We start from the raw sequence: 25,276 nt of genomic DNA on the forward strand, positions 1-25,276 counted from the left end.
CAAATTTCATACGCTCAGTGTGACGTCAATAAAATGGTTTTCAAAAGCATTTTCTAATTTGTTTCCTATAGACATTAGCTGGATAAAAGAAAGAAAAAAATTAAAAAAGAAAGAAAGAAAGAATTCATTAAATTCACTCAAAAAATAACGCTAGAGTAAAAGAAATAGTGTGAGTCTCTATAAAATTGGTTACACCGCCCTCAAAAATCAAAATCAAAATCAAAGAAACCTTGAGCGTCCTTGTCTCTCCCTGAACTCTGTGAGTGAGAGAAGCAAAAGAAACTGGAGATCTCGCTCCGGTCGCCATCTATCGAAGAAACATTAATCAACTCCGATGATACACATGAAGTCGGAAGTCCAATACCACGAGGTTCTCTCTCTCTCGCTCTCAAGTCCTCAGATCCAGAGGGAGAAGTGATAATTAAGTATTTGAAACTGAGAGTGAAAGCGTTCTTGAGATGAGTCTCGGTCATGTTTTTTATTGAAACAGGATTACATACGAAACTCGAGAGGTGTTGAATTGTTCGCTTGCAGATGGATTCCCTCATCGTCCTCTCCCAAAGCTCTGGTTTTCCTCTGCCATGGTAATTTTTTTTTTAAGATATTTTTCTCTTGTGAGTTCGAATAATTTACAAAACCAGGAAAATAACCGATGATGAAAAATTGATTTTGATGATATATTTGTGCAGGTTACGGAATGGAGTGTAGCGACTCCATGAGAGGTAATTTATTTTCTTCCCTCCAATTTATGACGATAGACATGCATTACAGTTTACATCAAAGCAAAAGTAGCTCCCAACAAATATTAAATGTTCCCACATCACCGACGACTTGGCGCTGCGATTTTACAGTTAATTAGCAAAAGTAACTAGAGATTTTTGCCCCACACATAGCATTCTATGTTTCCTTTTTTGGGTGCTCTGTGTTGTTAACTTAAGCAATAAGCATTTTAAATTATTTGTAGAAAACACGTAAAAATGTTTTGCAAATCTTTCATCTATGTTTCGGATCACTGACTATTCAAGTATATATGTTTGATGATCTTCATCCACATGCATCATGTTAATAATTTTTTTTTTGAATTTTCTTACCTGTACATATCATTTGAGGTAGATTTTGCTTAGTTAAATTTGAGATAATTTTAGCTAAGCTTATCATTGTCAGGACATACGTACTAGTATTTGTTTAGGTTTTAACTGCGGTGGGCCTTAGAATCATTTAAAGGTTATGTGTAATAGTAATGATAATAAGACTACTTAAATGCCTCTGAAAAGCAGCCAAGTCATGGAGGGGAGGGTTGTGTTAGGAGGACCGGTAGGTCAACAATCCTTATGTGGTTGGTTTTGGTTGGAGAACGACCGTAGACAATTTTAGGTTATTTAATTGCATTTAATTTTTTGGTCAGAGAGAGAGTAACCAACGATCTCTATCAAATTAATTACCCCCATTTTATTTTTAAAAATTAGTTAGCTTTCTTTTTTTAGCATTCTTTTCGTACATGTTACATATAACCAGACACCTTCGATCTATGGCTATGGGCTTGGTGGCTTGGTTTTACGTTGATTTTATTAGGTGTTTTAAAATGAAAATAAACCGATATTGATCCAATACATTTTTTGGTTTGGTTCTAGAATGCGGAATCAGACTGGCATCAGCCGGATACGCAGTTTTTGGTATGGACTATGAAGGTCATGGTCGGTCCATGGGATCTCGTTGCTACATCAAGAAGTTTGGAAACATTGTAAATGATTGCTACGACTATTACACCTCTATTTGTGGTATGCCATTTACATTTGGGAATAGTCTCTAGCTTGTTCTCCACCATATACAGTATCATCAATGTGAACAGAGATTTTCTCAACCGCGGAAATTGTTAAAATTTTGTTTATGCGAGGCTAGCTCAAGAGGAGTACACGGAGAAAGGCAGATTCCTGTATGGAGAATCCATGGGAGGAGCAGTCACTTTATTGCTTCACAAAAAAGATCCTTCTTTCTGGAACGGCGCCATTCTTGTAGCTCCAATGTGTAAAGTAATTAGCACCTCAATTTAGATTACAAGAGTCAATTGTGAGCTAAAGCAATTAATGCAGATATGTTACTCTTATGAATGCAGATATCTGAAAAGGTGAAGCCACATCCGGTGGTCATTAATCTGTTAACTAGAGTCGAAGAGATCATACCGAAATGGAAAATAGTTCCAACAAAGGACGTGATCGACGCTGCTTTCAAGGACCTTGTCAAGCGAGAGGAGGTCTTCTATATATATCCAAGTCTTCTTAGGTAACATATATATATATATATTCTGGTTTATCAAGTACTAATTGAAATGGGTTGTTGATTGGTAAATGCAGGTAAGGAACAACAAGCTGATATATCAAGACAAACCTAGGCTCAAAACCGCACTTGAAATGCTTAGGACAAGCATGAACCTCGAACACAGTCTCCACGAGGTTGACTTTTTACTTAAAATTTTGGTAAAGCTTTCAATTGCAAAACCAGCTGGCTCTGTATTCGTAATACTTTAGGTCTCGTCTCATTCTAACAAAATTACATGACGAGGACACGTCAATGCAGAGTCTTCTTTGATCATCTGATTTTTGGTTATTTTGCAGATAACAATGCCGTTCTTTGTATTACACGGAGAAGCAGATATAGTGACGGATCCAGAGATAAGCAAAGCTTTGTACGAGAAAGCTAGCTCAAGGGACAAGACTCTCAAGTTGTACCCTGGGATGTGGCATGCACTGACGTCAGGTGAGCCTGACTATAACGTCGATCTTGTTTTTGCTGACATCATCACTTGGCTTGACCTTCGAACCGCCGACTCAGCATCTCTCACTGTCACTCCTATACGAGCTACTACCACTCCTACTGTCGGGAGTGTAATTGCTAACGGCGTTAGTAACGGTCAAATGAGACCTAAACGTTCCTACTTCAACCTACTTTGTGGTTTGAACGGTGGCCGTTTGGTTCCTCGATCTGCTACTGCTATGTAAACGTAAATACAGTAGTTGAGCGAATTTGTTTCTCAGTCAATTTATCTGGAAAAGAGTGAGTTATGATTATCTGGTATTAAAGTTCGATTTCATGGTTAGAAAACTTTATGGCCCAAGTGTAGGTATGAAACTACTATATTCCTGGTAACATATGTTGGTTGCAATAAGAAAAAAAGTTAGTTTGTTTTATTTTAGTTTTTCTCTTAAAATGTATGTTTCACTTCAAATACTTTATCTAATTATCTTACAAGAAAAATATATTAAAGCTGCTATTATTGACACCCGAAAAAAACAAAACTACTGATGAAAAGTGAATTTCACGAGAGTATAAACAAAAGTTAGTAAAAGATGAAAACAAAAAGAAACTAGGGACGGTGAGACAAACAAATACACATGTGGCTACTCTCTCCAGATATTTCATACGGATTTAAATGAGCCATATATTCCAAAAAAAGGCAAGGGGTATAGGGCCATAAAAAGTTAGAAGGCCCAATAGATTGATAGGCCTAATTTAATTAATTCTATTGTGAACCGCCAATGGTAGTTTGGAGTCGTCGTTGTTCTTGCTGTGAGTGAGGAGATCTCAGGAAAACGAAAGCGAGATTTATCAGGTAAAAACCCTAATTTTTTCAGATCTGCCATCCGAGGGAATCTGAGATTGTGCTGGTCCTGAATCTCTTTCGTATTCTTTAACTTTGATAGGCTCAACGAATCCCGTGAACTTTGTCTTGTCAAGCAAACATGAGGTACCTCTCGATAGTTTCTCTCCGTTTTGTCGACGTGATTAATTGGATACATCTCTCACTCTTGATTTTCTATTTTATCTCGCAGTAGGCCAATGGAAGAAGACACCAACGTAAGTACATCTATCTTTCTCGATTTGATTCGTCTCTGTCGTAGACAAACATTTAGGCAATCTTTTAGCTCATTAGGGCTAGACTAGGAATGAAACGCTATAGAAATTTTGTTGTAGCAAGCTCTCCTCTCCTCTACACGTCTAGACAAGTGTTTGTTTTCATCTCTCATTTGAATTGATGTCTTAGAGATGGGCCTTTTGTTGCCAAGTAACTCATATTTGAATGTTGATGGTGTTCTTTGTATAACTCGGTTTTGCACTGCTTTCCTTGGTTTTTTTGGTGGTTCCGTGTGTATTCTCTTCCTCAACTGTAATTCCTAGTCATCATGCTTGATACTGTTCTTAGCAGGGAAAGACTGAGGAGGAGGAATTCAACACCGGGCCTCTCTCTGTTCTGATGATGAGCGTCAAGAATAACACTCAGGTATAGGATAAGTGTATATGAAGAGTGTTTATCTGGTTTTAAACGAGAACTTGTTAACGAGCTCAGGTTTGTATTCAGGTGTTAATCAATTGCCGGAACAACAGGAAACTTCTTGGGCGAGTGAGGGCCTTTGACAGACACTGCAACATGGTTCTTGAAAACGTTAGAGAGATGTGGACTGAGGTTAACAGAAGCCAGTTTGTGTATCTACTTGTTACTCGTGTGTCTCTTCATTTCTACAAGCTAACTGACCATTTTTTATTTTTTTTTGGGTGTAGGTTCCGAAAACTGGAAAAGGCAAGAAGAAGGCACTTCCGGTGAACAGAGACCGGTTCATAAGCAAGATGTTTCTCCGAGGGGACTCAGTGATCATCGTCCTCAGGAATCCAAAGTGAGGGAGGGAGAGAGATAGAGAGGAGAGACTTGAAAGAGGCATCATGTTCCTTGTTTGTGCTGAAATTAATAATATTCTTGTTGTAGGTATCTTCTAAGTTTGACTACTATGTGTCTCGTTTTCTTTAGTATATTGATGAAAATGACCGAAGTCTACAAGATCTCTTTCCGGTAATCTCATTTTCCAGTGCACCAAACTACGGTAAATAGCATTAAGAGTAAAACATAAAGAAGATTAATTAAAAATCGGGTGTGAGGTCCGATCTCCACTACATTGACACTGAGTAGCAAAATGGATATCAAAAAATAACAAAGAAAGGAAAGGGGGAAAATAAATGAAAAGAAACAGAGGCTGTCCTCTCTCTATGATCGATTCCTGTTGGTTTATATAAAGAGAGCTTAAAGCGGTAAGTAAAAACTAGTAGTAGTTGGTTTTTTTTTGTTGGTTTTATTCTGTCGACGACGAAGAAGTGGAAAGCTGCTTTTGGTCGCCAAAGACACGTTGACGGAAATCTTTGACCATAAGTGGGAGACCTTGGCGTAGAGCAACCTTTGGTTCCCAACCAAGAAGCTCTTTGGCCTTTGTGATGTCTGGTTTCCTCTTGTGTGGGTCGTCCTCTGTATTTGGTCTAAACTCTATCTTTGCGTTCGGGTCAATCGTCTCTTGAACCACCTGCGCACCCACAAACACCATATATTCAGTCATATTGTTTTGTTTGGGTCAGATACAAAAAGACCCGTAACAAGAGACAAGAGTAGAGAGAGAAAGAGAGACCTTAGCGAGCTCGAGCATGGTGAATTCACCAGGGTTACCGAGGTTAAAAGGCCCGACATGTTCTCCTTCCATCAACCTCATCAGACCCTCCACCTATCAGACACAACCACAATAAAACAACAATGTAAAAGGTAGTGGAGAGACAACAAATAAAAGATGATGATTGAAAAGTATTTTGATTATTTATTTAGTATATGGAAAAAGTGGAAAGGCTTACGAGATCAGAGACAAACTGGAAACTCCTTGTCTGCTTACCATCACCATAAACAGTCAATGGCTCTTTTCTCAATGCCTGCACAACCATTACCATTATTCGTTGTTTAACAAAGTAGTAGTCAACACTTAAATCATTTGATCTATTCATTCATTTATGGCAAGCTGATTAAATCAAAAAAAATCTCTCTAGCCCACCTGCGCAACGAAGTTGCTAACCACTCGACCGTCATCAATACACATCCTTGGGCCATAGGTATTGAAGATCCGAGCAATCCTAACCTGTTTGTGTGATCAGTCAGTTTTTCTTTTTGTTATAAATCTAATTTCCTATATATCAACGACTATGAAAAACGAGAAACCAAAAGAAAAAGAAGATGAAAAAAACAAATCAAAGACCTCAACATTAGCGCCTCTGTGGTAGTCCATGGTCAAAGTCTCTGCCGTACGTTTCCCTTCGTCGTAACAACTCCGAACACCTTTTGTGCCATATTCAACAAAAGTTTCAAAACAACACAGTTCTTATTAGTAGTATTCATCAGATAAACAAAGGATGGCACAAGCGCAAAAAAAAAAAAAAAAAAGACGAGCATCAATCAATTAGTTAATGCGATGCGCGCGAGGGGTAAAAAGTAATAAGATCAAAAATGAAGGAGAGGGAAGTATCCTCTGCGGGGGGGGGGGGGGGATCTAAAAAAGGGACACGTCCCAGAGCCGTACGATTAAAGGACCACAGACTATTTTACGGGTTTGACCAGATCTGAGCGAGAAAGGGAGAAGCACATGAGCCACAAAGCGTATGTTTCTTCTACACGATACTCTGCTAACGTGCGCCTCTCACTCTCTCTCAGTGTCGTCGTGTCAAAAGTTAACGCGCGTTTTTTAGATTCCGACGAAAAAAAGCAGAACAGCAGGGCCAACAATTAAATAAGAAGAAGAAGAAGGTTTATTACCGATGGGATTAACGTTGCCCCAGTAAGTCTCGACCTGAGGGTGTTGCAGAGGATCTCCGTAGACCTCGCTGGTGCTGGTGAGGAGGAATCTGGCGCCGACTCGCTTGGCCAGACCCAACATGTTCAACGTTCCAACGACGTTGGTCTTGATGGTCTTGACGGGGTTGAATTTGTAGTGAACAGGAGAAGCAGGGCATGCGAGATGGTAGATCTGGTCAACCTCCAGAAGGAGAGGCTCCACCACGTCGTGCCTGATGAGCTCGAAATTGGGGTTCCCGAAATGGTGCATCACGTTCTCCTTACGCCCCGTGAAGAAGTTATCGACGACGATCACGCTGTCCCCTCGAGCCATCAACCGGTCCACCAGGTGTGACCCCACGAAACCGGCCCCACCGGTCACCACCACCCTTAGCCCTTTCCGCTTCAGCCCCAGTGGGATTTTCCCTCCCGCCGATCCGATCCCGCTCCTGTAGTACTCGATGCTTCCTCGTTTTCTCGTCTCCGCCGCCGGCATATACGACGATGATGATTCCGACGATCTCATGCCGTATCCGGAAAGATGATCAATCGGTCGGCTTGGGGATCGAGAGAAGACTGCGAATCCTAATGTGGCGATTGCAATGCCGACGAGAACGAACACCAGTCTCTGTTCCCGGAGCATGTATCGGATCGGACGGGCCGCTACGAACCACGGCCTCGTTGGCTTCCGATGGTAAGCTTGCGCTTCTTCTCGTTGCTCCATCTCGTGTCCTCGGTATGTCATCATCTTCTTCTCGTTGTCTCCTCCTGGGTTTTTTTTTTTGGATCCACGATCGAGATAAAGAGATAGAGAGAGAGGGAAATAATTCGACTTTCTCGGAGTGTCTTTGATTTCCGAGTCGAACTCGCCGGAGACTGAGTCAGACCTTAGGACGGGAGTGAAATGCGATTATATTGGGGGGGGGGGGGTTTTCTGTATTTAAGTAGAACTGGCCTTACATTTTTAGCCTCGTTCTCCTCTTTTATTACGACCATGCCCCTGCAATTACCAAGGTCTTTTCCCTTTTTACCTATTCTTTTTTTTTCCTCCTTTTGGCGTTTTTTTAGATCTGAAAAGTAAACGTTTCTTCAAATTCGGACATTGATGTTCTTTGACCAATTACAGTTTTTTTTTTTTGTTTTGTTGTCAATGTCTTTAGAAATTCAACTAAATAATTACTTTTCGGTTATGTATCTATTACTTTATTTTGAATCAGTGTATTATCTTTATCATAAAATTAATTAATTACTAAAAAAAAATTGGCAACTACTGACTGATAGTTTCTTGGTAGTTTTTAGATTTTTGCATACATTGTAACTTTTGTATTTATTTTTTTTCCTTTCCTTTTTGTATTCATTGTCATTAAGAGAAACTAAAATTAAGTTTTTTTATTTTTAAAGCTTGTCTTAAAATATGAACTGGAAACCGTCGACAAAACATTAACAAACCTGCCCATCAAATTTACAGCATCGTTTTTGTTGTTGACCATGAAACTGCTAGCTTAATATGTAAACTTTCAACATACTGTAATTACCAATAACTAGCTTTGAACATGGAAACTAGATTCATCACGAACAGCTAATTTAGCCTTCTCGAACGATTTATTAGCCATCGTTTTCTGAATTACAATTACACATTTTTAAAAATGATCTAATGATCTAACAATGGAAAATTGGAGTTTCAAAAGATGTGTTCTTAAAAAGAGGCGAAATTTATATATTCTTAAAAAGCTAACGCAGTTTGGCCAAATAGTGACAATCCAACTCATATACATGGGGGGGAGAAAACATAAGAATGCTTATGAATCCTAATTCTGATTATTTTTTCGGTATGGAAAGAAATATAACCAAAATAAAGCAATATCACATAAACCGGACTGGCACAATTTGATTATGAAGTCAAATTCGATAATTATTAAAGTTCATTTTTTAATCAAACTAGTCAATAAAGGCCACTATTGCTTAAATAATAATAAAAGATATACTTTTTAATATCATACCAAAAATGTGTCAATAGATCTCAGCACAAAATGTGCTTGCTTCTAATATATGTGCAATATATATAGTAATACTATAGTAATTTTCTATAATGTTTCGTTTTATGTAAATGCGTCGAATCATATTGGGGTAGACATTTAGTTTATTTATGGAGTAATATTTTTACTTTTCTATTTAATTTAGTCCCATTGTTTTATAGTTGATTTGAAAAGAGGGCACGAACAATAGGAGGAAATGACGAGAATGGTCACGAGAGAGAGAGAGAGAGAGAGAGAGAGAGAGAGAGAGTCGGAGGAGGGTCGCACGCACGTCGGGGAAGACAGAGAAAGAGAGACCGCGGATTGGACGTTGACTCCGTATAATGCCACGTGGAGCTCTGCTATTATCTCCCACGTTTTCTGCACTCTCCTTTTCCCCACCCCACTTTTTCCCCTTTTTCCCTAAAAACAAAACACTAATTCAAATTATATAGATTTGATAGCAACAGTGCAACACAACAACAACAACAACAACAACAATGGTACCATTAGTGAAACCCACTATCTTATGAATTTTTCAATTATTAGAAATTTAGAATGGTACACCAAACTTTTATGTCTACAAAAAAAAAACAAAACAACAACTATTTATGTACGTCCTAACAGCTCTCTAAATCACTGCATTTAAGTTAATCACTACTAAAACACAACATACATACTGTAGTATTTTATGAAATGGATATAGTATTTAACAATTTCATCGATTCAAATAAAATATATAGCACAGTCTAAAAACAAATGATGTGGATGCTGACAGTGACTTGGCAGCAGGGCCGGATCTGGGTCAAACCCATTGAAACATTTGTTTCAAATTCAAAAATTTTTTTTTTGTCTAATTTAGCTTATAAATTTTTTATAAATTTTTTTTTATATATAAAATCAATTAAGTCTTTATTTTTGTTTTTGTTTCAAACCCCCAAAATCTCAGATCCGGCCCCTGCGTATTGGATTGATGATGATTATCGGAAGCTGTTCAATAATCATGTTTGTTCTTACTCGTTTTCTAAATAAAACGGATGGATTTTTAGACAAAAAAAAAACGGATGAATTTTGATGTTACTTTTTTGTATATGGAAATGGACGTCAAATACGTTAGTTGGGATCAACATTGGATGATTGGACCATTATAGTAGGTAATATCACAATTTTGATGCACCAAAATGAGATAAATAAAGTAGTAGTAGTAAGGAGTCGAATTAATAACGCAAGCTAAGTTAAGTAAATAAATGGCTCAATCCTCAATGGCTGTTGAACGAACTACACGAGTTAAGTAATTATAAGCTGTAACGTTTTTGTGATGAGCAAAAAAGAAAACATTAATTTCTGCACCTGGTGGTGGCTGTGTATTTTCGGGCTGAATCCAGGCTTACATATCTGAAACATTACAAGCCCGTCAATTTTGAATTTGGGCTCAGCTAACAATTACCCAATTTGATATATCCGCCTCAATAATTTAAATTTTCAAATCATCACATTCCGGAATCCATATAACATATTCTTTCCCACAAAACAAAAATAAGAATAAATGGACACTATTTTTTCTTTTAATTAACAGGTCTCCAAGATTTAAATAATCGGAAAGTAATGCATTATACATATGACTACAACATGTAGCTTAAGAGAGTTTTGTAATACTGCTATGTTATGTCACCATCTATACTTATGTGGAACAAATGATTCGATTAGAAATAAAACAAACAATAAAATCATGAAATGAATTTTCTGGAATGGAGTTGAAAACACCATATTTTTATAGTTTGTCAATTGTCATAGAACTTGCGGGATGGCAAGATACTTGGATATATGTTAATCACGATTTCGACCTGACTGTTTAAAAACTGTATAACTATTATACAATCATTATTATAAATTCGTGATAATCCCCGATCGGGATGAGTTATTAAAAGCGGACCGGCCACAATTATATTATTGGGATCTATATAAGTAAAAATGTATAAAAATCATCATATATGGTGTAATAATTAGAGCAGGTGAAAGCGTAGATCACAAGCCATCATAAGCAAGCTTGTTAAGGAGAGCGAGAGCATTGCTGCATAATTGCATACACTTGGTAGCCCTCCTCCGAATCATCCTGACCGTCGATGACTCCTCCTCCTCCTGATACTCAAATCCATCGAGACACGTGTCCTCATCCGTGAGTGCAGCGCTTAGCCACGTGGCGAGATCGCTCATTTGCCGCTGGAACTCATCGGCGTCCAGTTTCCGGAGAACGGCGAGTGACTTGTACAGATTGTCGAGGGAGTCCACGAACAGCTCTCGGCAATCCGATAACGCGATTCTCTCGCGTTTCCCAACCTCTGAACGCCGCGTTTTCCCCAACAGTCTTAGCATCTGTTTTGTGTCCGTTATGGTCACCGCGACGCCGGCTCGGGCCCACTTGCTCGAGTTGTTTTTTGCCACGACTGCAAACGGCCATAGCGTTCTCACGCAGAGGTTTTTGTACCGCGTTACGCTGCACGCGTTTTTCACGTATCTGCTGTGCCGCGTTACGCTACACTCGTCTGTGTGGTTGCGTCTGGAGGCGGCTAACGACGGATTTGGGTTTAGTATTGCCACAAGAAGAAGGGAGAGAAGAGTAAACGTGGTAGAAGAATTCATATCTTCTTCTTTTTCTTTCACTGTGGGTTAATTTAGAAGAAAGATCCAAACTTTTAACAAAGTGGACGATATTTTAGATTGAAAGAGAGATAGAGGGACTATATCTTATATAAACACGAAGGACGAGCCCCACTGGATTAACTTTTTAAATTTGTAATTAAGGAGTAACTTTTAACCTTTTAATTAAGATACTAGGACGTGAAACTGAAGTCTAGAGTGTGGGGCGGTCCATTTGAATGTAGTATTGTAGGATTCATTACAAACTGAAGTCTATTAACCATTTTTGGGTTTAGGACTATGTATGCTCTCTCCTTTTCTGAATTAAAAAAAAAACGATAAATTGATTACTGGTTTTGGCTTTTTCCCCATTTTCTATAACAAAAAAATACATTGCAGAATCGTACAGAGTTGAATGGCAAAATTATTAGGCGAAACAAGGTTGACACAATTCTGAAATACAGTAGAACAGTTAGTTTTTCTTGTTATAGTAAACAATCAAATCGTCATAATTTAAAGTGTGATATTTTTTAAAAAATAATGTAGAATCAACGGCTTACCAATAAAAACAGTAGAGAAGAGAAGATAATCAAAAGAGGGTTGCAGAGGAAGCAAGAGAAAGGTGAGAAGCAATAATGAAAGTTTAAAAGACTATGAAAAGTCACTTAGATTCGACGGATTGGTAATTCTTTAAGCTTAATTTTTGAACCCTAATCATTTAATGATGTGGATTATTGAATTTAGTATTGTTTTTCTTGAAGCAAGAGGGAAGTTTTAGTTTTTTTAGAACATTTTGGAACGTGGGGTTCGTTTCACAATTATAGTTATATACTCGGGGTCTGAATCATTTCATTCAATTCAAAAAAAAGGACCGGTTACAATATCGTTATCTAAACCGGTTGATTCACATTTAATTTGATGTGTGTTCGCAATGAAAATGATCGAGCCCACTGAGTTATAGCCCACACTCACGACCTAACCACATTTTTTTTTCTCTTTTTTTTTGACGTGCGTCACTTCTGGTATAATATCATCAGGGTTGGTTCTGGTATATAAATAATATCATCAGGGTTGGTTTGGATAAACGACAAAACATAAATATCAGGTAGAATAGAAAAGAGATCGTGAGAAACATAAATGTTGTGTAAAGATTGAACTCACAAGAACTAGAAGGTCGAAATATGGTTATGACAATTCACATGATCGGGAAGAAACAAGAGGAGATTAAGGAGAAAAAGGGGAGATAAAACCTTGAAGAAACACATGAATCTACAAATTTGACAAAAGGTCATAGCATGAGTGTACTTAAAACATTGGGTGACCCCGTAAATGCGAAACAAATTACAATTGTTCATTCATCAAAAGATATATATCTACTCCAGCGGAGTTGAGAGCCTGAATAAGTTTCAGACAATCTATTTTCGTTTCACAAAAGTATAGCTAGCTAATTGGGGTTCTAGACAGAGACAAAAGTATCAGTAGTTAACTTTTTTTTTACACCGTGAGATCATCATTGGTAGTGAAGAGATTTGTGAAGGATGTCAGTAGGCGGATGGAGAACAAAGACATAGGAGACCGGTCTGGAGACTTGCATAGGCTTCTGGTTGGTGACTGTGTCTGAGAATTCTCCGAAGCTCATTGAATTGTGCGGGAAAGACTCTCCAAGGAAGAAGAAGCTGTCTCTGGCTAGCCTCTCAACCTTAAGAAAAAAGGAAAAAAGAAAATAATAATGTAGTAGTCAAAACAATGGAGAAACTGAAAAAGCAACAAGACTATTTTTACCTGCAAGTGTGAGAAACTGATGTTGTTCATAGTGAGAACTACTCGGATTTCGTAAAGAGCATCGCCGAGGATTCTGATTGCCATGTACTCGAAGAAATTCTGCAGAACTGTTTTTTGTTTCTCAGGAGTTTCGGCGTATTTGTCTGGGTTAAGGAACCACAGCACGCACTTCACTTCATTCCATGGGATTGGGTTCTCAACTCCTAGTTTTGAGATGATGGTTTCGTAGGGATGTTTGAGACCCCAGAAGATTCTTGTCTCCACCGCAAGTGATGATTCACAGAAAAGCGTCTCTGAAGAAGATGACGTGGAGAGTATTTTCCATGGCGGATAACGATTAGCTATTCTTGAAGTGAAATGCATGTCAGAGTCATCGAACACAAGTATACATCCCTCAGAAGAAATTGGAAATAAATCCAGAAGAGGCGATGTGGAAGAGTCATCTTCTTCTGGGAGGCATGGGGGAGGAGAATAGTATGATGTTGTCTGTCTTCGCATGACATGGGAAAACAAACATGATTCTCCATTTCGACATCCCTGCAAAACCGACTCATTAGCAGAGAAACTGAAGACAGCCCAATTAGGATGGTAACAAAAAGAACCTGGAATGACGCGAAAAATTTGCAGGCTGGTCTTGTTGACTGAAGAGTATGAGAGAACGTGCACTGGTCACCTCGGTTGCAAAAGCCATTAAGAAAGTATACACAGACTGGGACGCCTCGATCATCACTGTAATCCTCAGGTTCGATTATTCCATGGCCATTGTCAGATGCTGTGCACTGAGTTCTCATCTGTGGCAAATGGAAGCAGTCAAAAATCAATACCATGGAAGCAGCAACGCTGTTTTCAGATCTAGCATCCATCGCACTCTTATCATAGACAAACTTGGCACAATGGAAAGATCAATAAGCCTGTAAAAGCCAATGCCAAATACAAGAAACAAAGTCGGGAAATGAATACCTCTTTGATAACATTGGCCATGTTTTTTGCGATAACACTAGCTTGGAATGCGTTAGGAGGAACAAACGGAACCGATACACATTTTCTTACTTCAGGGGGTGATTGATTGTTATCTTCAGCTTCAGAGTGTGGGTATATATCTTCAGAGGCTTGGCACTCAACATAGCATGTGTGATCAAATTCATATGGATTGTAACAGGTTGGTAGAGAATCAGAAAAACTGATGAACTGAGGTCTGAAACGATGAAATGAGCTAAGTATACCTTCATCTGTAAGACAGGAAAAACAAGGGGCAGAGAAAACAAAAAAGGGCTATTAGCGTGGTTATATAACTAAATTGTTTTATCGGAAAAATAGTAGATGATGCACCATCAACTTACACATCTCAGACACATGATAAAACGATGACCGGGAAATATTGTGAGAATCACACCACTCTTTTTCAATCTCAGGAGACATCAACTTGAGATCTTTGTCTTCCAACTTCGACAAAAGTTGTTTCAAGTTTTCAAGACGACGCTTATCCTTCAGGGAGAGAAACATTGGTAAGACCAACAAGAATAAAAGTTTGTTCTCCTTCGGAATAAACTATCTTATTACCTTAAAGACACGCTGCCAAAACTGAAAAGCACATAGGTTTGCCATGAGTACCACCTCTCTTCGACTACCAGAAATGGTCTTACTGCTGTCTCCACCAAAAAAGTGGTCAACATACTCCAGAAACTGTAAAAGAAGACATTGGTGTAGTTGTTTAACATCACGATCAAACTGGCATGCAGAATTGCAGATATATTTACCAATAGAAAATACCATTGAATCATCTCCAAAAGGATGATTGATAGGAAGCGGTTGGGTATCCATCATGACACCTAATAGAATCCCTTCTCTTAGCATTCCCATTTCGCCAAACTTGACAACGAGAATGGATGCATCAAAGGACAATGGAAGGCTAGCAAGCAATCGCCCATAAAATGTGGGTTCGTAGCGTCCCCTAGGCGATTTCCGCAATGCTTGTATGCTTAGTAGCATACTCAAAGCATCATCAATGACGTCTGGGTTTGGTGGATCCATAACTTTTGCCAGCAACGCTAAGTAATAGAAAACAATTACACCAACGGAGAGTGATTAGAAAGACGCAAAAACATTAAAGATACCGTACTTTCAATCTATTCTACTCCTAAATCATAGAGGCAGCAGTTTTTTTTTTTTTAATGAAAGAATATTTCCACCATTAGCAGTTAACTTCATTTAAGGTACCTTATTGTCAATAGGAACGTGTATTTATGCAGTATCAGATGACTTAGCAAATCTGATTATCCTTACTAGTTCTCAGGCAACCCAAGTTTGACCTCGTCTCTTAATTAAGAAGTGAAGCATTCTCTTTACAATTGTATCACTATTACCGTTCGCGTCATTAATAGCTCTGGTTTCAGTGCAGCAAATATGGAGAACTTGTTGTCTCAACGACAGCTTAAGTATAGCTGGGGGCTCATGCTCTTCAAGCTTGTTAAAGAATGCACTCGGCACCAGGCGATACACCTCACCATCACATGTTCGACCTGTCCTCCCTCTACGTTGCTCAGCCTATAACTCCACATAACAAAAGTAAATGTTAGGAGTTAGGACATCCACTTTTGTTCCATAAATGGTAAATTTAAGCAATACCTGAGATCTAGAGACCCAAACAAGCTGAACTGCATCTCTTTTCCTGGATGCATCCCAGAACACTTGCAGAGACCGGCACGAGTCAATGACATAAGCTACTTTTGGTATTGTCACTGAAGATTCCGCAATATTTGTCGCCAATATTACCTGAGAATAATAGTTTGTGAAAGTTATATTAACTACTAAATCACTGAAGCCACAAAATGGTAGTTGCAACTGATGGAATCTGAACTTGCATCAATACGAGTTTAATGTCTCTCAAATAATATGATAAGTCCAATAATTTAATGTCTCTCCAAAACTTAAGATCTTCTCTAGTTATTTAAATTTCAGTTGAGTCCTCTCACCTGCAGGTCACAAAGATATTGCACAGAAGAAGAAACAAGTTAAGAGGGAAACCTTGCGACGGGATCTGCATATCTTCATAGCTGCCAGGGCTTGTTCGGTATCAATGCTTCGGTGTAATATGTGAACCTCGAAAGATGTCTGAAATGGTACCAATTGGTGCCACTGCTGCTCAAGTGAGTAGTATGTTGGAAGGAAAACCAATATACTCTTCTCAATGTCTGGTTCCTTTCCATGAATATATAAGATGAGATCATGAATAAGAGTCTGCAGTTGAGGTTTGATCTCAGTATCAGCTGACGAAGGACTTGGACCAGGACAGTAAGCAGACAAATCAGAACTCAAACCAAGCAACCCTGTAACCTGCTTCATGAAACAGTGTTACGTTCAATTAGCATGGAGAGGCTCGCCGTCAAGTAAGAAAACCAGGAAAAAAAGTCATACAAATCCTTCCACATATACTCTGATGGACGCAGAAATTTTGTTATTTTCATCACGGTAAAAGTGATGGTCACACACCGGAAAACATTTTTCATTGTTTCATTTTCACAATAAGTAAAATCATTGTTCTAGGCATGGTACCACAACTATTAAAAATATTCTAAATTCTTCCACCAAAGGAAAAATAGATAACCAAAAGTAGCCATTTAAAGTAGCTATAAGTGGAAGAAAATCAGTTGGGAAATTAAATAGTTTCCTAACGAGCAACAGATATCAAACATAATCTGAAATAGGTTTAACCTGCTCAAGATATAGCACTCTTCTCTGGAAAATCGTTCTCTGGTCAGGGCTAGGAATAGCAACCACTTCTACCCGTTCACCCCTGCCGAGTTCTTTAAAGTAGTCTCTGTAACGTGTAATATCAGCAGTTGCAGACATTAAGACCACCCTGTGGAAAAAATCACATCAACTCTTTAAAGACCGTGATCTCAGTTCGAATGAATTGGAATAGTATTAACTGAAGTGGTTTCTCTTTGATCAGCAAATACAACCGAGTGGATCAGTTTAAGAAGCTTAGAAAGAGAAACATCATAATAATAGTAGTAGAAATGGCTGTAACCTGAGGTCATTATTCTTCATGAGAAACTGCTTAACACAGACAAGAACAAGGTCGGACTCCACAGATCTCTCATGAACTTCATCAAGAATGATAACCTTGTAGTTAAGTGCATTTAACCCTTTGTCTAGCATTTCATCCAACAGAACTCCAGCAGTTTTGAACAGAATTTTCGAGCTGTTTTGTTTTAATCAAAAGAAGAATATTAGCATAAAGGTACGAAAAAAGATTCGAACGAAGTCACGAAGATGAAGGTACTAAACCCTTGAGTCAATATCTTTGAATGGCCAATGTGGTAACCAATTTCTCCTCCTAATTCAGAGTTGCGAGATTTTGCAACCATCTTAGCAACAGCTACAACCGCAAATCTCCTCGGCTGTGTACACAAAATGGGAGCCATGTTTGCTTCCAGAAGGAACTGTGGAACTTGCGAACTCTTCCCTGAAGAAACAAAATGTGGGAAAATCAACCAGAGCACGGATGAGATAAGTCGAAATCAATGAATCAAATGTTCAAAATCCGGTGTAATATGACTTTATAGAAAAACCCTACGAGCAAAAAATAAAAAAGGAAACAAAAAAAGAGTGATCAACAAAACCAGAATCGAAGGAGCATTTCTATAAACAAAATGAACAACAAGGGGAAGGGAAAAAACAAACAAACAAACGGCAACGCATATTTTAGTGAAGAGAGAATAGCAGAGACAACAACAAAACAGAGACTAAAGCAAGCGAACGTATGTACCGCAGCCCGGCTCGCCGACGATGAGGGTGACGCGATTCTCGAGGATTTTCTCGATGATTCTACTCTTCATCGCCACAACCGGAAGCGAAGCGAAGTTCGACGAGGGAGGTGACGGAAAAGATTCCGAGGAGTTGCAAGACGAAGTCGGTGAAGAAACCACCATTGTCGTATAGAATAAAAACTCGAGAGTCTCCTTCTTCCTCTTCCACAGACTCCACTGCTCTCTCTCTCTCTCTCTTTCTCCTTTCTCTCAAACGCCAGTCTAGTATTCACGCCAGTCACCTCCTCCTTCTTTAGGACGCTTTTAGAGCCCTCATGGAGCGAGCGTTGATCTGGTGCGACGAGTATACACTCTAGCTTTCTCGAAAAAGCTTTGATCTCTAGGCTGATTTGTTGACTTTAGTCTGACATGTCCAATGAAATATCCGTTGTGGTGCGGGTGTATGCTACTCCACGCACACCTGAGAGCTTGGGAAATATGGGTCCCACGTTTAGGGTAAAAAATAGGAATACTATATACTACTCGAGGGGCAACAAGTGCCGCGAATGAAAAATTAAAAAAACCATGTTTCAAACTGAATCAGTCCACTTATGGCCCATTTGTTAAAGTCCATTAACTAATTTCGACCCGAAAAGTAACAATCAGAGTCGTGTTGACGGATGAACATCTCCTCCTCCTTCCTCCTCCTCCTGGTTTAGTTGCGTTGGAGAGAAATGGCGTCGGGATGGGGAATAACGGGAAACAAAGGGAGATGCTACGATTTCTGGATGGATTTCAGCGAATGTATGTCTCACTGCAGAGAGCCCAAGGATTGCTCGCTTCTTCGTGAAGATTATCTCGAGTGTCTCCACCATTCCAAAGAGGTTACGACTTCTTTTGATTCCTTCCTCCTTTGCTGCTGCTTTTCTTTAATTGGAGATGCCTTCATATTTCTCCAAGATTTTTTTCATTGATTTGATGGCTAGCCAGGCCTAGATCAGTCTCTAGATCACGGGGTTGGAGTCATTCCGAAATCTCTAATCAGTTGGACTAAAATTAAAATTGTTTGAATTGTACCTAATTAGCTGCATCTGCCTGCAAAATCGCCATGGTTCAATGCTAGATTGTTTACTGGTTCCTCTTTTTTAATCAAATTAACGAATTCGTAAAGAGGTTTCACTGGATCACTGAGCTCAGAATCAGCTCCACAACTTCTTTGATTTACGAATACGGTGGAATCAACTCTTTTCGCTGAGACATTGGAAGATAATGCCTTACACTTGGTCTCTTTGCTTGTTTCTCTACAAAAGTAGCATGCATAGATCGATCATTTTCTGGAACGAAGAGAGCAATATCGATGCTACTGTTTTATAACCAATGCAATATGTTAACGTGGCTCTCTTGGAATACTACTGAATGTCTGTGCATCTTTTCCCTGGAAGCAGTTTGGTTCCTTTACATGATATGAACATGCAGTGACCATAGTTTAAGTAGCCAATGATTCATTATTGGACTGATATGAGACATTTGTTTGTGTACCTTGTTTCAGTTTCAAAGAAGAAACAGGATATACAAGGAGGAGCAGCGTAAACTAAGAGCAGCCTCGAAGAAAGGTGAAGAAGGCGGGGATGGGACTCATACCCATCACTAGTCAACAATACCCCTCCAGATTTGCATCTTCATCCCATTCCAGACAAGAATAAATATGGTTCATGGAAGATTTTGTATGTGTTTCAACACAGAATCCCAAAAAACCCTTTTATTGTTTTTCTCAGTTTGCAATTTATCGAATGATGTTCTGCTTTCTTTTCATGTTCATTGACTCGACTTTTAGATGCTACATACCTTGAGGCATATACTCTTTTCACCTGAATTACGGATACCTGCAACAACATTTGTTGAGTTTTTACACCACCCAATCAGGAAGCGTAAGTGCTCGAATTTTGGCAAGATCCGGTCCCAGCTTCTGTTTAGCAACAATGGTTCTCGTAAAGCTCACAATGTACATTGGAAACAAGTTATAGTTACATCATAAACAGTTTTGATCGATCAAACAAGTCCCCCAGTTTTCTTTTATACATTGTTCATACGCCCGATAGAATTCTTCCAGGCGACTTCAGGGTTCAGAGACACAAACTTGTCTCAGAAGTGTCTGTGCCAGAAGCTAGAGATCGTGCGGTGATTTGACGGGGCATGGAAATGTGGAAACCAATCTCTCTCCCACGCATGAAATTGATCGGTTTCTGGTTCACGGTGTGCACCTGATGAGCTCGGAGGTGGATAGATGAAGAATCCGACGTTCTGATCTGGCATCGTTGGCGGTAATCCCCTTCTTGTCAAAGAGACGAGAGGAGCTGCGAGATTGGGACCATTGGCATGATGTTGCCTCTGATGATTAAAAACAGGATGCTGCGTGTGAAGGTGTTCACGCATTTGGGTGCTGCTTCCTTGGTGAGCGTTAATTGCTGGTGAGGTTCTTGGATTAGACCTGCAATGCCCAAATCCAAACAACTTTCTGAAAAACTTCTAGAAATAAGAAAAAGTTGAGAGCAATATGGAGCTCGAGAAAGCTAACCGGTAAGTGAAGAGAAATGGGTGCGGATGTGTAATGCCCGGCGGTGCTGAAGAGTCGACTTCCCCATCAACCACATGAGCATCGGGTAGAGAAAACGATGGGGAATGATGATGATGATGATGATGAAACTGGGGAGCAACAGCAAGGTGGTGAAAATGGTCATTCGAGTGGGTGTTCCAGGGATGGTCATCTGTGTTGTCGCTAGTTCTCGGAGTGGCAGCTGGGCCCAGTCCAGCGTATGCAAGATATGAATGATTCAAAGCAGCGGCGTGGTGTCCATGGAACTCGTTATGATCTAAGGAGGACAAGAGAAAAATGCCATCTAACATTATCAACGGTTTGCTAGACAAAATGGAAATGATCATAGAGAGAAGAATCAATCAATACTTACATGTAGTGGTAGTAGGTTCCAGTTCCCTGAAACACACAGCAAAAAGCATGGAAACGATAAGGCAAGGGAGATGATGGCGTAATTCGTGGTAAAGGTGTACACTTACTCGAAAGCAGCTGCTTGAGAGAGTTCACCAAACGGGCACCAATGGACCCGATATTGCTGCAAACAACCGAAATTGTTAGGATAAACGACCTCACATAGTTGATAAGCACAGTTGTCACGTACAAGAAAAAGAAAGCATATGGTGGTGGCACATAGTATATACCATTTCCGGATAACTTAAACCATATAAATCTTCTTCGGGGATCCAATCTTCTATGACAAACTCTGGAAACGGCCGAGTAGATCCATTTGCATACAACCACTGACCCTTATCGACACTGCGGCAGTTAGGGCATTGCATGGCTCCTTTCATGTTAAACGCCGATCCGATGCAATCTGCAATGAACCAAAACAAAACAAAATAAAAAATGGCGCTAAAGCCATGTATAGAAAAGGAAATCCAGCAGGTACATAATAGAAACCAGACATCTCTACACACATTTACAAGAAACCGATTTACATGTCACCTTATTTCTTGGATTCTCACTCTAATACAACAGCAGAGTCATGGCGATTTAAGCTTCTAAGATATATTCTCTCTCATATGCTAATGAAATCTCACCGTCTAAAATCTTACCATAAGAATAATGCATTAAATGGGGGGTACTTTGACTAGCTATGCAGAAGGGTAAGGCTGTTAAGTGATCGATTCATCAGAAAACTACACTTTTGTTATAATCGCATTGAATTGGATCCGAGAATACCAACAAACTGGATCAAAACCGATCCTGATACTAGAGGAAATGCAAAATCCCCCAAGAATTGATTCCAACAAACCCATAAGATATATATCAAAAACGGAAAGTATGATTGGTCGAAAAAGGAATTGAGATACCCAAATGGAACTCGTGACCACAATGGAGCTTAGCCCTGGATCTGGTACCGTCGTCGACCACCAATTCGAGGCAAATCGAGCACGAGACTTCAACAAGGGACGAAGAATCCTCGTTCCCGCGTTTATCAGGGACACATCCACCGTCGTCTTCCGCGGAGGCCACCGATGGGCCAGCAACCCGGCGATCATAATCTTTAGCTCCGGCCATATCTCCACCAGCCTCTCGGCGCGCCCAATCGGAGAGAACCCACACAAGCAAAACAAAAAAAAAAAAAAAAAATCTCGGTTTCAGAAGAAAAAACAAAAATTTTGTCAAACAAAAATCAATTGAAAAATCATCTCCCTTCGCTCTCTCTCTCTCTCTCCGACTTGAAAACCGATGCGGTAATAATCTTACATATCAATATCCTTCCTTTGCTCTATCTCTCTCTCTCTCTCTCTCGTCCGACCTGTTAAAGATGACGTGGTTGAAAACCAGACAGTGACATTGGACTCTACATTTATTTTCTTTTTTTCTCTGACTCTGGATAAATTAATATTATAGATCAAAACCAGTATTCATCCAGAAACAAAACTAATTCTTTTTGGTGAACAAAGCCAAACTAATTGTTAATTTAGTTCAAATAACAGTATCCCGCAGATTCCTTCATTCATACGAGCTCACGAGGTTTTGAAGCTTTGATAACTTATTTGTACTTGTGATTTGTGAAGGTTGTAAGTCCGTTTTGTTGTAGAGATTAGAGAAGGATGTAACATTATTAAACGGACGGGAATAAATAGTTTGGAAAAGGTAGAGAATATGTAATAAACAAAAATTACACACAAATACTGACGCCATTGTAAGATATAGATTGTTTTGAAACGTTTGACATCAAGCTAAAATTATTTCACATCACCGAAATTGAGACTTTGCTTTATGACTGAGAAAGGTTTGGTTTCAGGCCTTGGTCTTAGGCTTCTTCACGATCATCACCGAGCAGTGAGCATGATGAGCACAGTAGTCGCTCACGCTCCCAAGAACCGCCCTGTTCGCAAACCGGCAAGTGATGATAGTAAGGAAAAAGAATCGATATACAGTATAGTGCAAAGATTGATAGGGGGTGCAGTGAAGAAAAAAAAAACCTCTTGATAGCTCCATATCCATGGCTTCCGAGAACAAGAAGAGAGGCATGGTGTTTATCTACAACTTCACATAGGATATTTCTAGCATCGCCTTCAAAAACTTCGATCATCACGCCATGAACCTAGACAACAAACACCTAGAATGATCATCATATTGAGAAGAATGTGTAGCTGCGCCTGATATAGCTAGATACAATTGCTTAAGACAAAATCTAGTGTGCTTCTTAGCATGTCAAACTTCTAATAAAGGGGATGTAGTAGAGAATTCCATATACTGCCTAGTCCTCCTATACATATGATAATTGATGAAAGAAGAAAAGAAAAGAAATCGATTTGGAAGTCCTTCATCATCAAAATTTTCATCATCAAAATTTTCATCATCAAATCAGGTGATAATATATATATATATATATATATAACAAGCAGAGTTCTGTGATGAATAAAACAAAAACAAGGTAAGGAAAGCGTACGGATTTGGACTGGCAAATTGCTTTGGATTTCTCGACAACCCTAGCAGCGGTATGCTTCAAATCTGCATCAACATAAGGTACAACCTCCGCAGTTCCTAACACAAATGATCAAAAAATTAAAAACCCCAAATTTGATTCCTCCTAACTAAAACAGATCGAACCCTAGAAGAAGAAAGTAAGGAAGGAAGAAGATTCGACTGGTTCCGGTTTAAGGAAACGGAGAGCGTACGTACCGGGACCAGCGAGACCAACGGCGGAGACGGCGTTAGGTTTGGCGTGGACGATGAAGAGCTTGAAAGGAAAATTGGGAGCGTAAGGAGCGAAGAAACGATCCAGCGTCCACTCCAAAGCGTAGTTGCTCTGCTCGCTTTCGTCCACCCCGACGACCATCACCGGTTTCTCCTCTCCGGTATCCATCAAATCTCTCAACTGCTCGTCGGCGCCGATCTGTCGCGTAAAATATCTCAACGAGCTCTTTGTGTATCTTTTTGTGCTAGAAAGAAAGAACCAAAGAAAGAAGCCTAGAAGATTCCAAAGTGGCAGAGAAAGGAAATAAAAGCAGAGTTTGTGTACAAGTACAACTGAAAGAGGAGGAGGAATGCGATACTTTGATGACGTGGATGGTCCTCTTGTTACTTTTATTTATGCCTTTTGATTCCGTAAATTTCTTCTGATGCGACCCAATTCTTTTAATGCTTGCTCTGCTCCACCCATTTTTTTCTTCTTTTTTCCACTTATTATACCATACCCTTGTTGCCTAATCAATACTATTGAAAACGTTAAATTCAAGTAGAAATTAGTTTTTTTTTTTTCTTACAACAAGTAGAAATTAGTTTAAAAACGTAACCATTCTTCTTCTTCCATTCTTAACAAATTTGTTGGGTTGAACTTGCATGAAGAGTTTTAATTATTTTACTTAAATAAAGCATGTGTATTATGTATATATATAGTTGATCTTCCAACTAATGTCTCATGAATAAACGTATGATTTATTTTTATTTTTATTTTTATTTTTATTATTGTTGTGGTCCTTGTGGATAATAATCATTCAGCGTTTATTTATTTAGGGTTCACATTTTGCTAATGGTTTTTTTTATTGTTCTTGGGGTTTAACTTTTACCAGAATTCATCCACACAAATTACCAACCTTGCAACATTTCTCAGAGACATCTCCCGCACACAGTATAAAATTAGTAAGCGATTTCGGAGATAAACATAGCTCTATAATCATTCTACGAACAACGATCCCCATGTCATGATTTTACAGTCGAATCCCAAATTGTAACAATTTATAAAATACAGCACCCCGATCACTACATATGTATATGTTCGCACTTCGTAAGGCATATATATATGCATGGTCGCTTTGGATTTAACATGGCCCACTATGAGTTTTCCGATGTAACTCTAGCGGGCCAGAAGGCCCAGATTAGGCTCCCTGGAGGATAGTTTGAAATAACTGCGCTGCCCAAATGCATAACCAACCCTTTCTAACGAAATTAAACGAATGGAGGGGAGAATCCCATCAGCTAAGATGAATTTAGATAGAGATACGATAGATATGGTTCTCTTTCTATAGTGATGGTAAACATTTGAGAGTTTTTTCTTTTCTTTTTTTCTTTTCCAGATATAGGTATTAGTATTAGGTATACCGTATATTGATCAAAAGTGACGTCACTAATTATCATCACTTCACGTCTTTCTTTTTGGGTTAGTTTTAAAAAATATATATATATTTTTTTAAATGGCCTGGTTTGTCGGTAGGTAGTCCTTTCTCTTTCCTGGTATTTTTAATTCTTTGATTAGACACCTTCACATCCATAATATGTGTGTATATCTTCATTAATATGTACTATGTAGTAGAATTTAAAAATATGTTTAGACAGAGTCGTCTCGCGAAAGATAAAGATGGATAGATCATTGGATTCTACAAAAGCTTGACTTTTTCATCTCACTCCTACAATC

At 39.0% G+C, this 25,276-nt stretch overlaps 8 protein-coding genes across 11 annotated transcripts; 3 read left to right on the forward strand and 5 right to left on the reverse strand.

The window, feature by feature from the left end:
• The first annotated feature begins 190 nt into the window (after positions 1–190).
• On the forward strand, positions 191–3,152 carry LOC18015676 (caffeoylshikimate esterase). The gene is made up of 8 exons (XM_006397896.2): positions 191–370; positions 491–584; positions 690–722; positions 1,632–1,778; positions 1,900–2,030; positions 2,114–2,251; positions 2,352–2,450; positions 2,613–3,152. The coding sequence occupies exons 1-8, from the start codon at positions 335–337 to the stop codon at positions 2,994–2,996; spliced, it is 1,062 nt and encodes a 353-aa protein (XP_006397959.1). The 5' UTR covers positions 191–334; the 3' UTR covers positions 2,997–3,152.
• Positions 3,153–3,517: 365 nt separating this feature from the next.
• LOC18015677 (small nuclear ribonucleoprotein Sm D2) lies at positions 3,518–4,844 on the forward strand. Of its 4 annotated transcripts, none has more exons than XM_006397899.2 (6): positions 3,518–3,607; positions 3,699–3,742; positions 3,828–3,852; positions 4,199–4,276; positions 4,355–4,459; positions 4,555–4,844. In XM_006397899.2, the coding sequence occupies exons 2-6, from the start codon at positions 3,738–3,740 to the stop codon at positions 4,669–4,671; spliced, it is 330 nt and encodes a 109-aa protein (XP_006397962.1). In that variant the 5' UTR covers positions 3,518–3,607; positions 3,699–3,737; the 3' UTR covers positions 4,672–4,844. The 4 variants fall into 4 exon arrangements, with proteins under 4 accessions (XP_006397962.1, XP_006397961.1, XP_024010712.1 ...); XM_006397898.2 differs by having other exon boundaries at positions 3,530–3,607; positions 4,202–4,276; XM_024154944.1 differs by having other exon boundaries at positions 3,541–3,607; positions 3,831–3,852.
• A 44-nt stretch (positions 4,845–4,888) lies between these two features.
• On the reverse strand, positions 4,889–7,543 carry LOC18015678 (UDP-glucuronic acid decarboxylase 4). Its single transcript, XM_006397900.2, has 6 exons — positions 6,611–7,543; positions 6,057–6,136; positions 5,856–5,939; positions 5,662–5,736; positions 5,445–5,537; positions 4,889–5,342 (listed from the first exon to the last, which is right to left on the reverse strand). Exons 1-6 carry the CDS (start codon positions 7,374–7,376, stop codon positions 5,118–5,120), a joined length of 1,323 nt encoding a protein of 440 aa, XP_006397963.1. The 5' UTR covers positions 7,377–7,543; the 3' UTR covers positions 4,889–5,117.
• A 2,927-nt stretch (positions 7,544–10,470) lies between these two features.
• LOC18015587 (pectinesterase inhibitor 6) lies at positions 10,471–11,347 on the reverse strand. The gene has a single exon (XM_006397901.2). It carries the CDS (start codon positions 11,281–11,283, stop codon positions 10,669–10,671), a length of 615 nt encoding a protein of 204 aa, XP_006397964.1. The 5' UTR covers positions 11,284–11,347; the 3' UTR covers positions 10,471–10,668.
• Positions 11,348–12,623: 1,276 nt separating this feature from the next.
• On the reverse strand, positions 12,624–18,100 carry LOC18015588 (DExH-box ATP-dependent RNA helicase DExH8). Its single transcript, XM_006397902.2, has 14 exons — positions 17,834–18,100; positions 17,353–17,530; positions 17,093–17,266; positions 16,774–16,921; positions 16,087–16,395; positions 15,688–15,834; positions 15,426–15,606; positions 14,833–15,110; positions 14,623–14,745; positions 14,403–14,547; positions 14,023–14,291; positions 13,665–13,853; positions 13,063–13,599; positions 12,624–12,979 (listed from the first exon to the last, which is right to left on the reverse strand). The coding sequence occupies exons 1-14, from the start codon at positions 17,994–17,996 to the stop codon at positions 12,791–12,793; spliced, it is 3,030 nt and encodes a 1,009-aa protein (XP_006397965.1). The 5' UTR covers positions 17,997–18,100; the 3' UTR covers positions 12,624–12,790.
• Positions 18,101–18,470: 370 nt separating this feature from the next.
• On the forward strand, positions 18,471–19,705 carry LOC18015589 (NADH dehydrogenase [ubiquinone] iron-sulfur protein 5-B). Its single transcript, XM_006397904.2, has 2 exons — positions 18,471–18,697; positions 19,363–19,705. The coding sequence occupies exons 1-2, from the start codon at positions 18,548–18,550 to the stop codon at positions 19,462–19,464; spliced, it is 252 nt and encodes an 83-aa protein (XP_006397967.1). The 5' UTR covers positions 18,471–18,547; the 3' UTR covers positions 19,465–19,705.
• Positions 19,706–19,780: 75 nt separating this feature from the next.
• LOC18015591 (E3 ubiquitin-protein ligase RFI2) lies at positions 19,781–22,227 on the reverse strand. The gene is made up of 6 exons (XM_006397903.2): positions 21,720–22,227; positions 21,048–21,220; positions 20,886–20,941; positions 20,780–20,805; positions 20,389–20,683; positions 19,781–20,301 (listed from the first exon to the last, which is right to left on the reverse strand). The coding sequence occupies exons 1-6, from the start codon at positions 21,925–21,927 to the stop codon at positions 19,956–19,958; spliced, it is 1,104 nt and encodes a 367-aa protein (XP_006397966.1). The 5' UTR covers positions 21,928–22,227; the 3' UTR covers positions 19,781–19,955.
• A 229-nt stretch (positions 22,228–22,456) lies between these two features.
• LOC18015590 (universal stress protein PHOS34) lies at positions 22,457–23,934 on the reverse strand. The gene is made up of 4 exons (XM_006397905.2): positions 23,545–23,934; positions 23,312–23,406; positions 22,842–22,963; positions 22,457–22,744 (listed from the first exon to the last, which is right to left on the reverse strand). The coding sequence occupies exons 1-4, from the start codon at positions 23,726–23,728 to the stop codon at positions 22,657–22,659; spliced, it is 489 nt and encodes a 162-aa protein (XP_006397968.1). The 5' UTR covers positions 23,729–23,934; the 3' UTR covers positions 22,457–22,656.
• Positions 23,935–25,276: the final 1,342 nt, after the last annotated feature.

The sequence above is a fragment of the Eutrema salsugineum genome, unplaced genomic scaffold (genome assembly GCF_000478725.1).
Source record: "Eutrema salsugineum unplaced genomic scaffold, Eutsalg1_0 scaffold_22, whole genome shotgun sequence".
Taxonomy (NCBI): domain Eukaryota; kingdom Viridiplantae; phylum Streptophyta; class Magnoliopsida; order Brassicales; family Brassicaceae; genus Eutrema; species Eutrema salsugineum.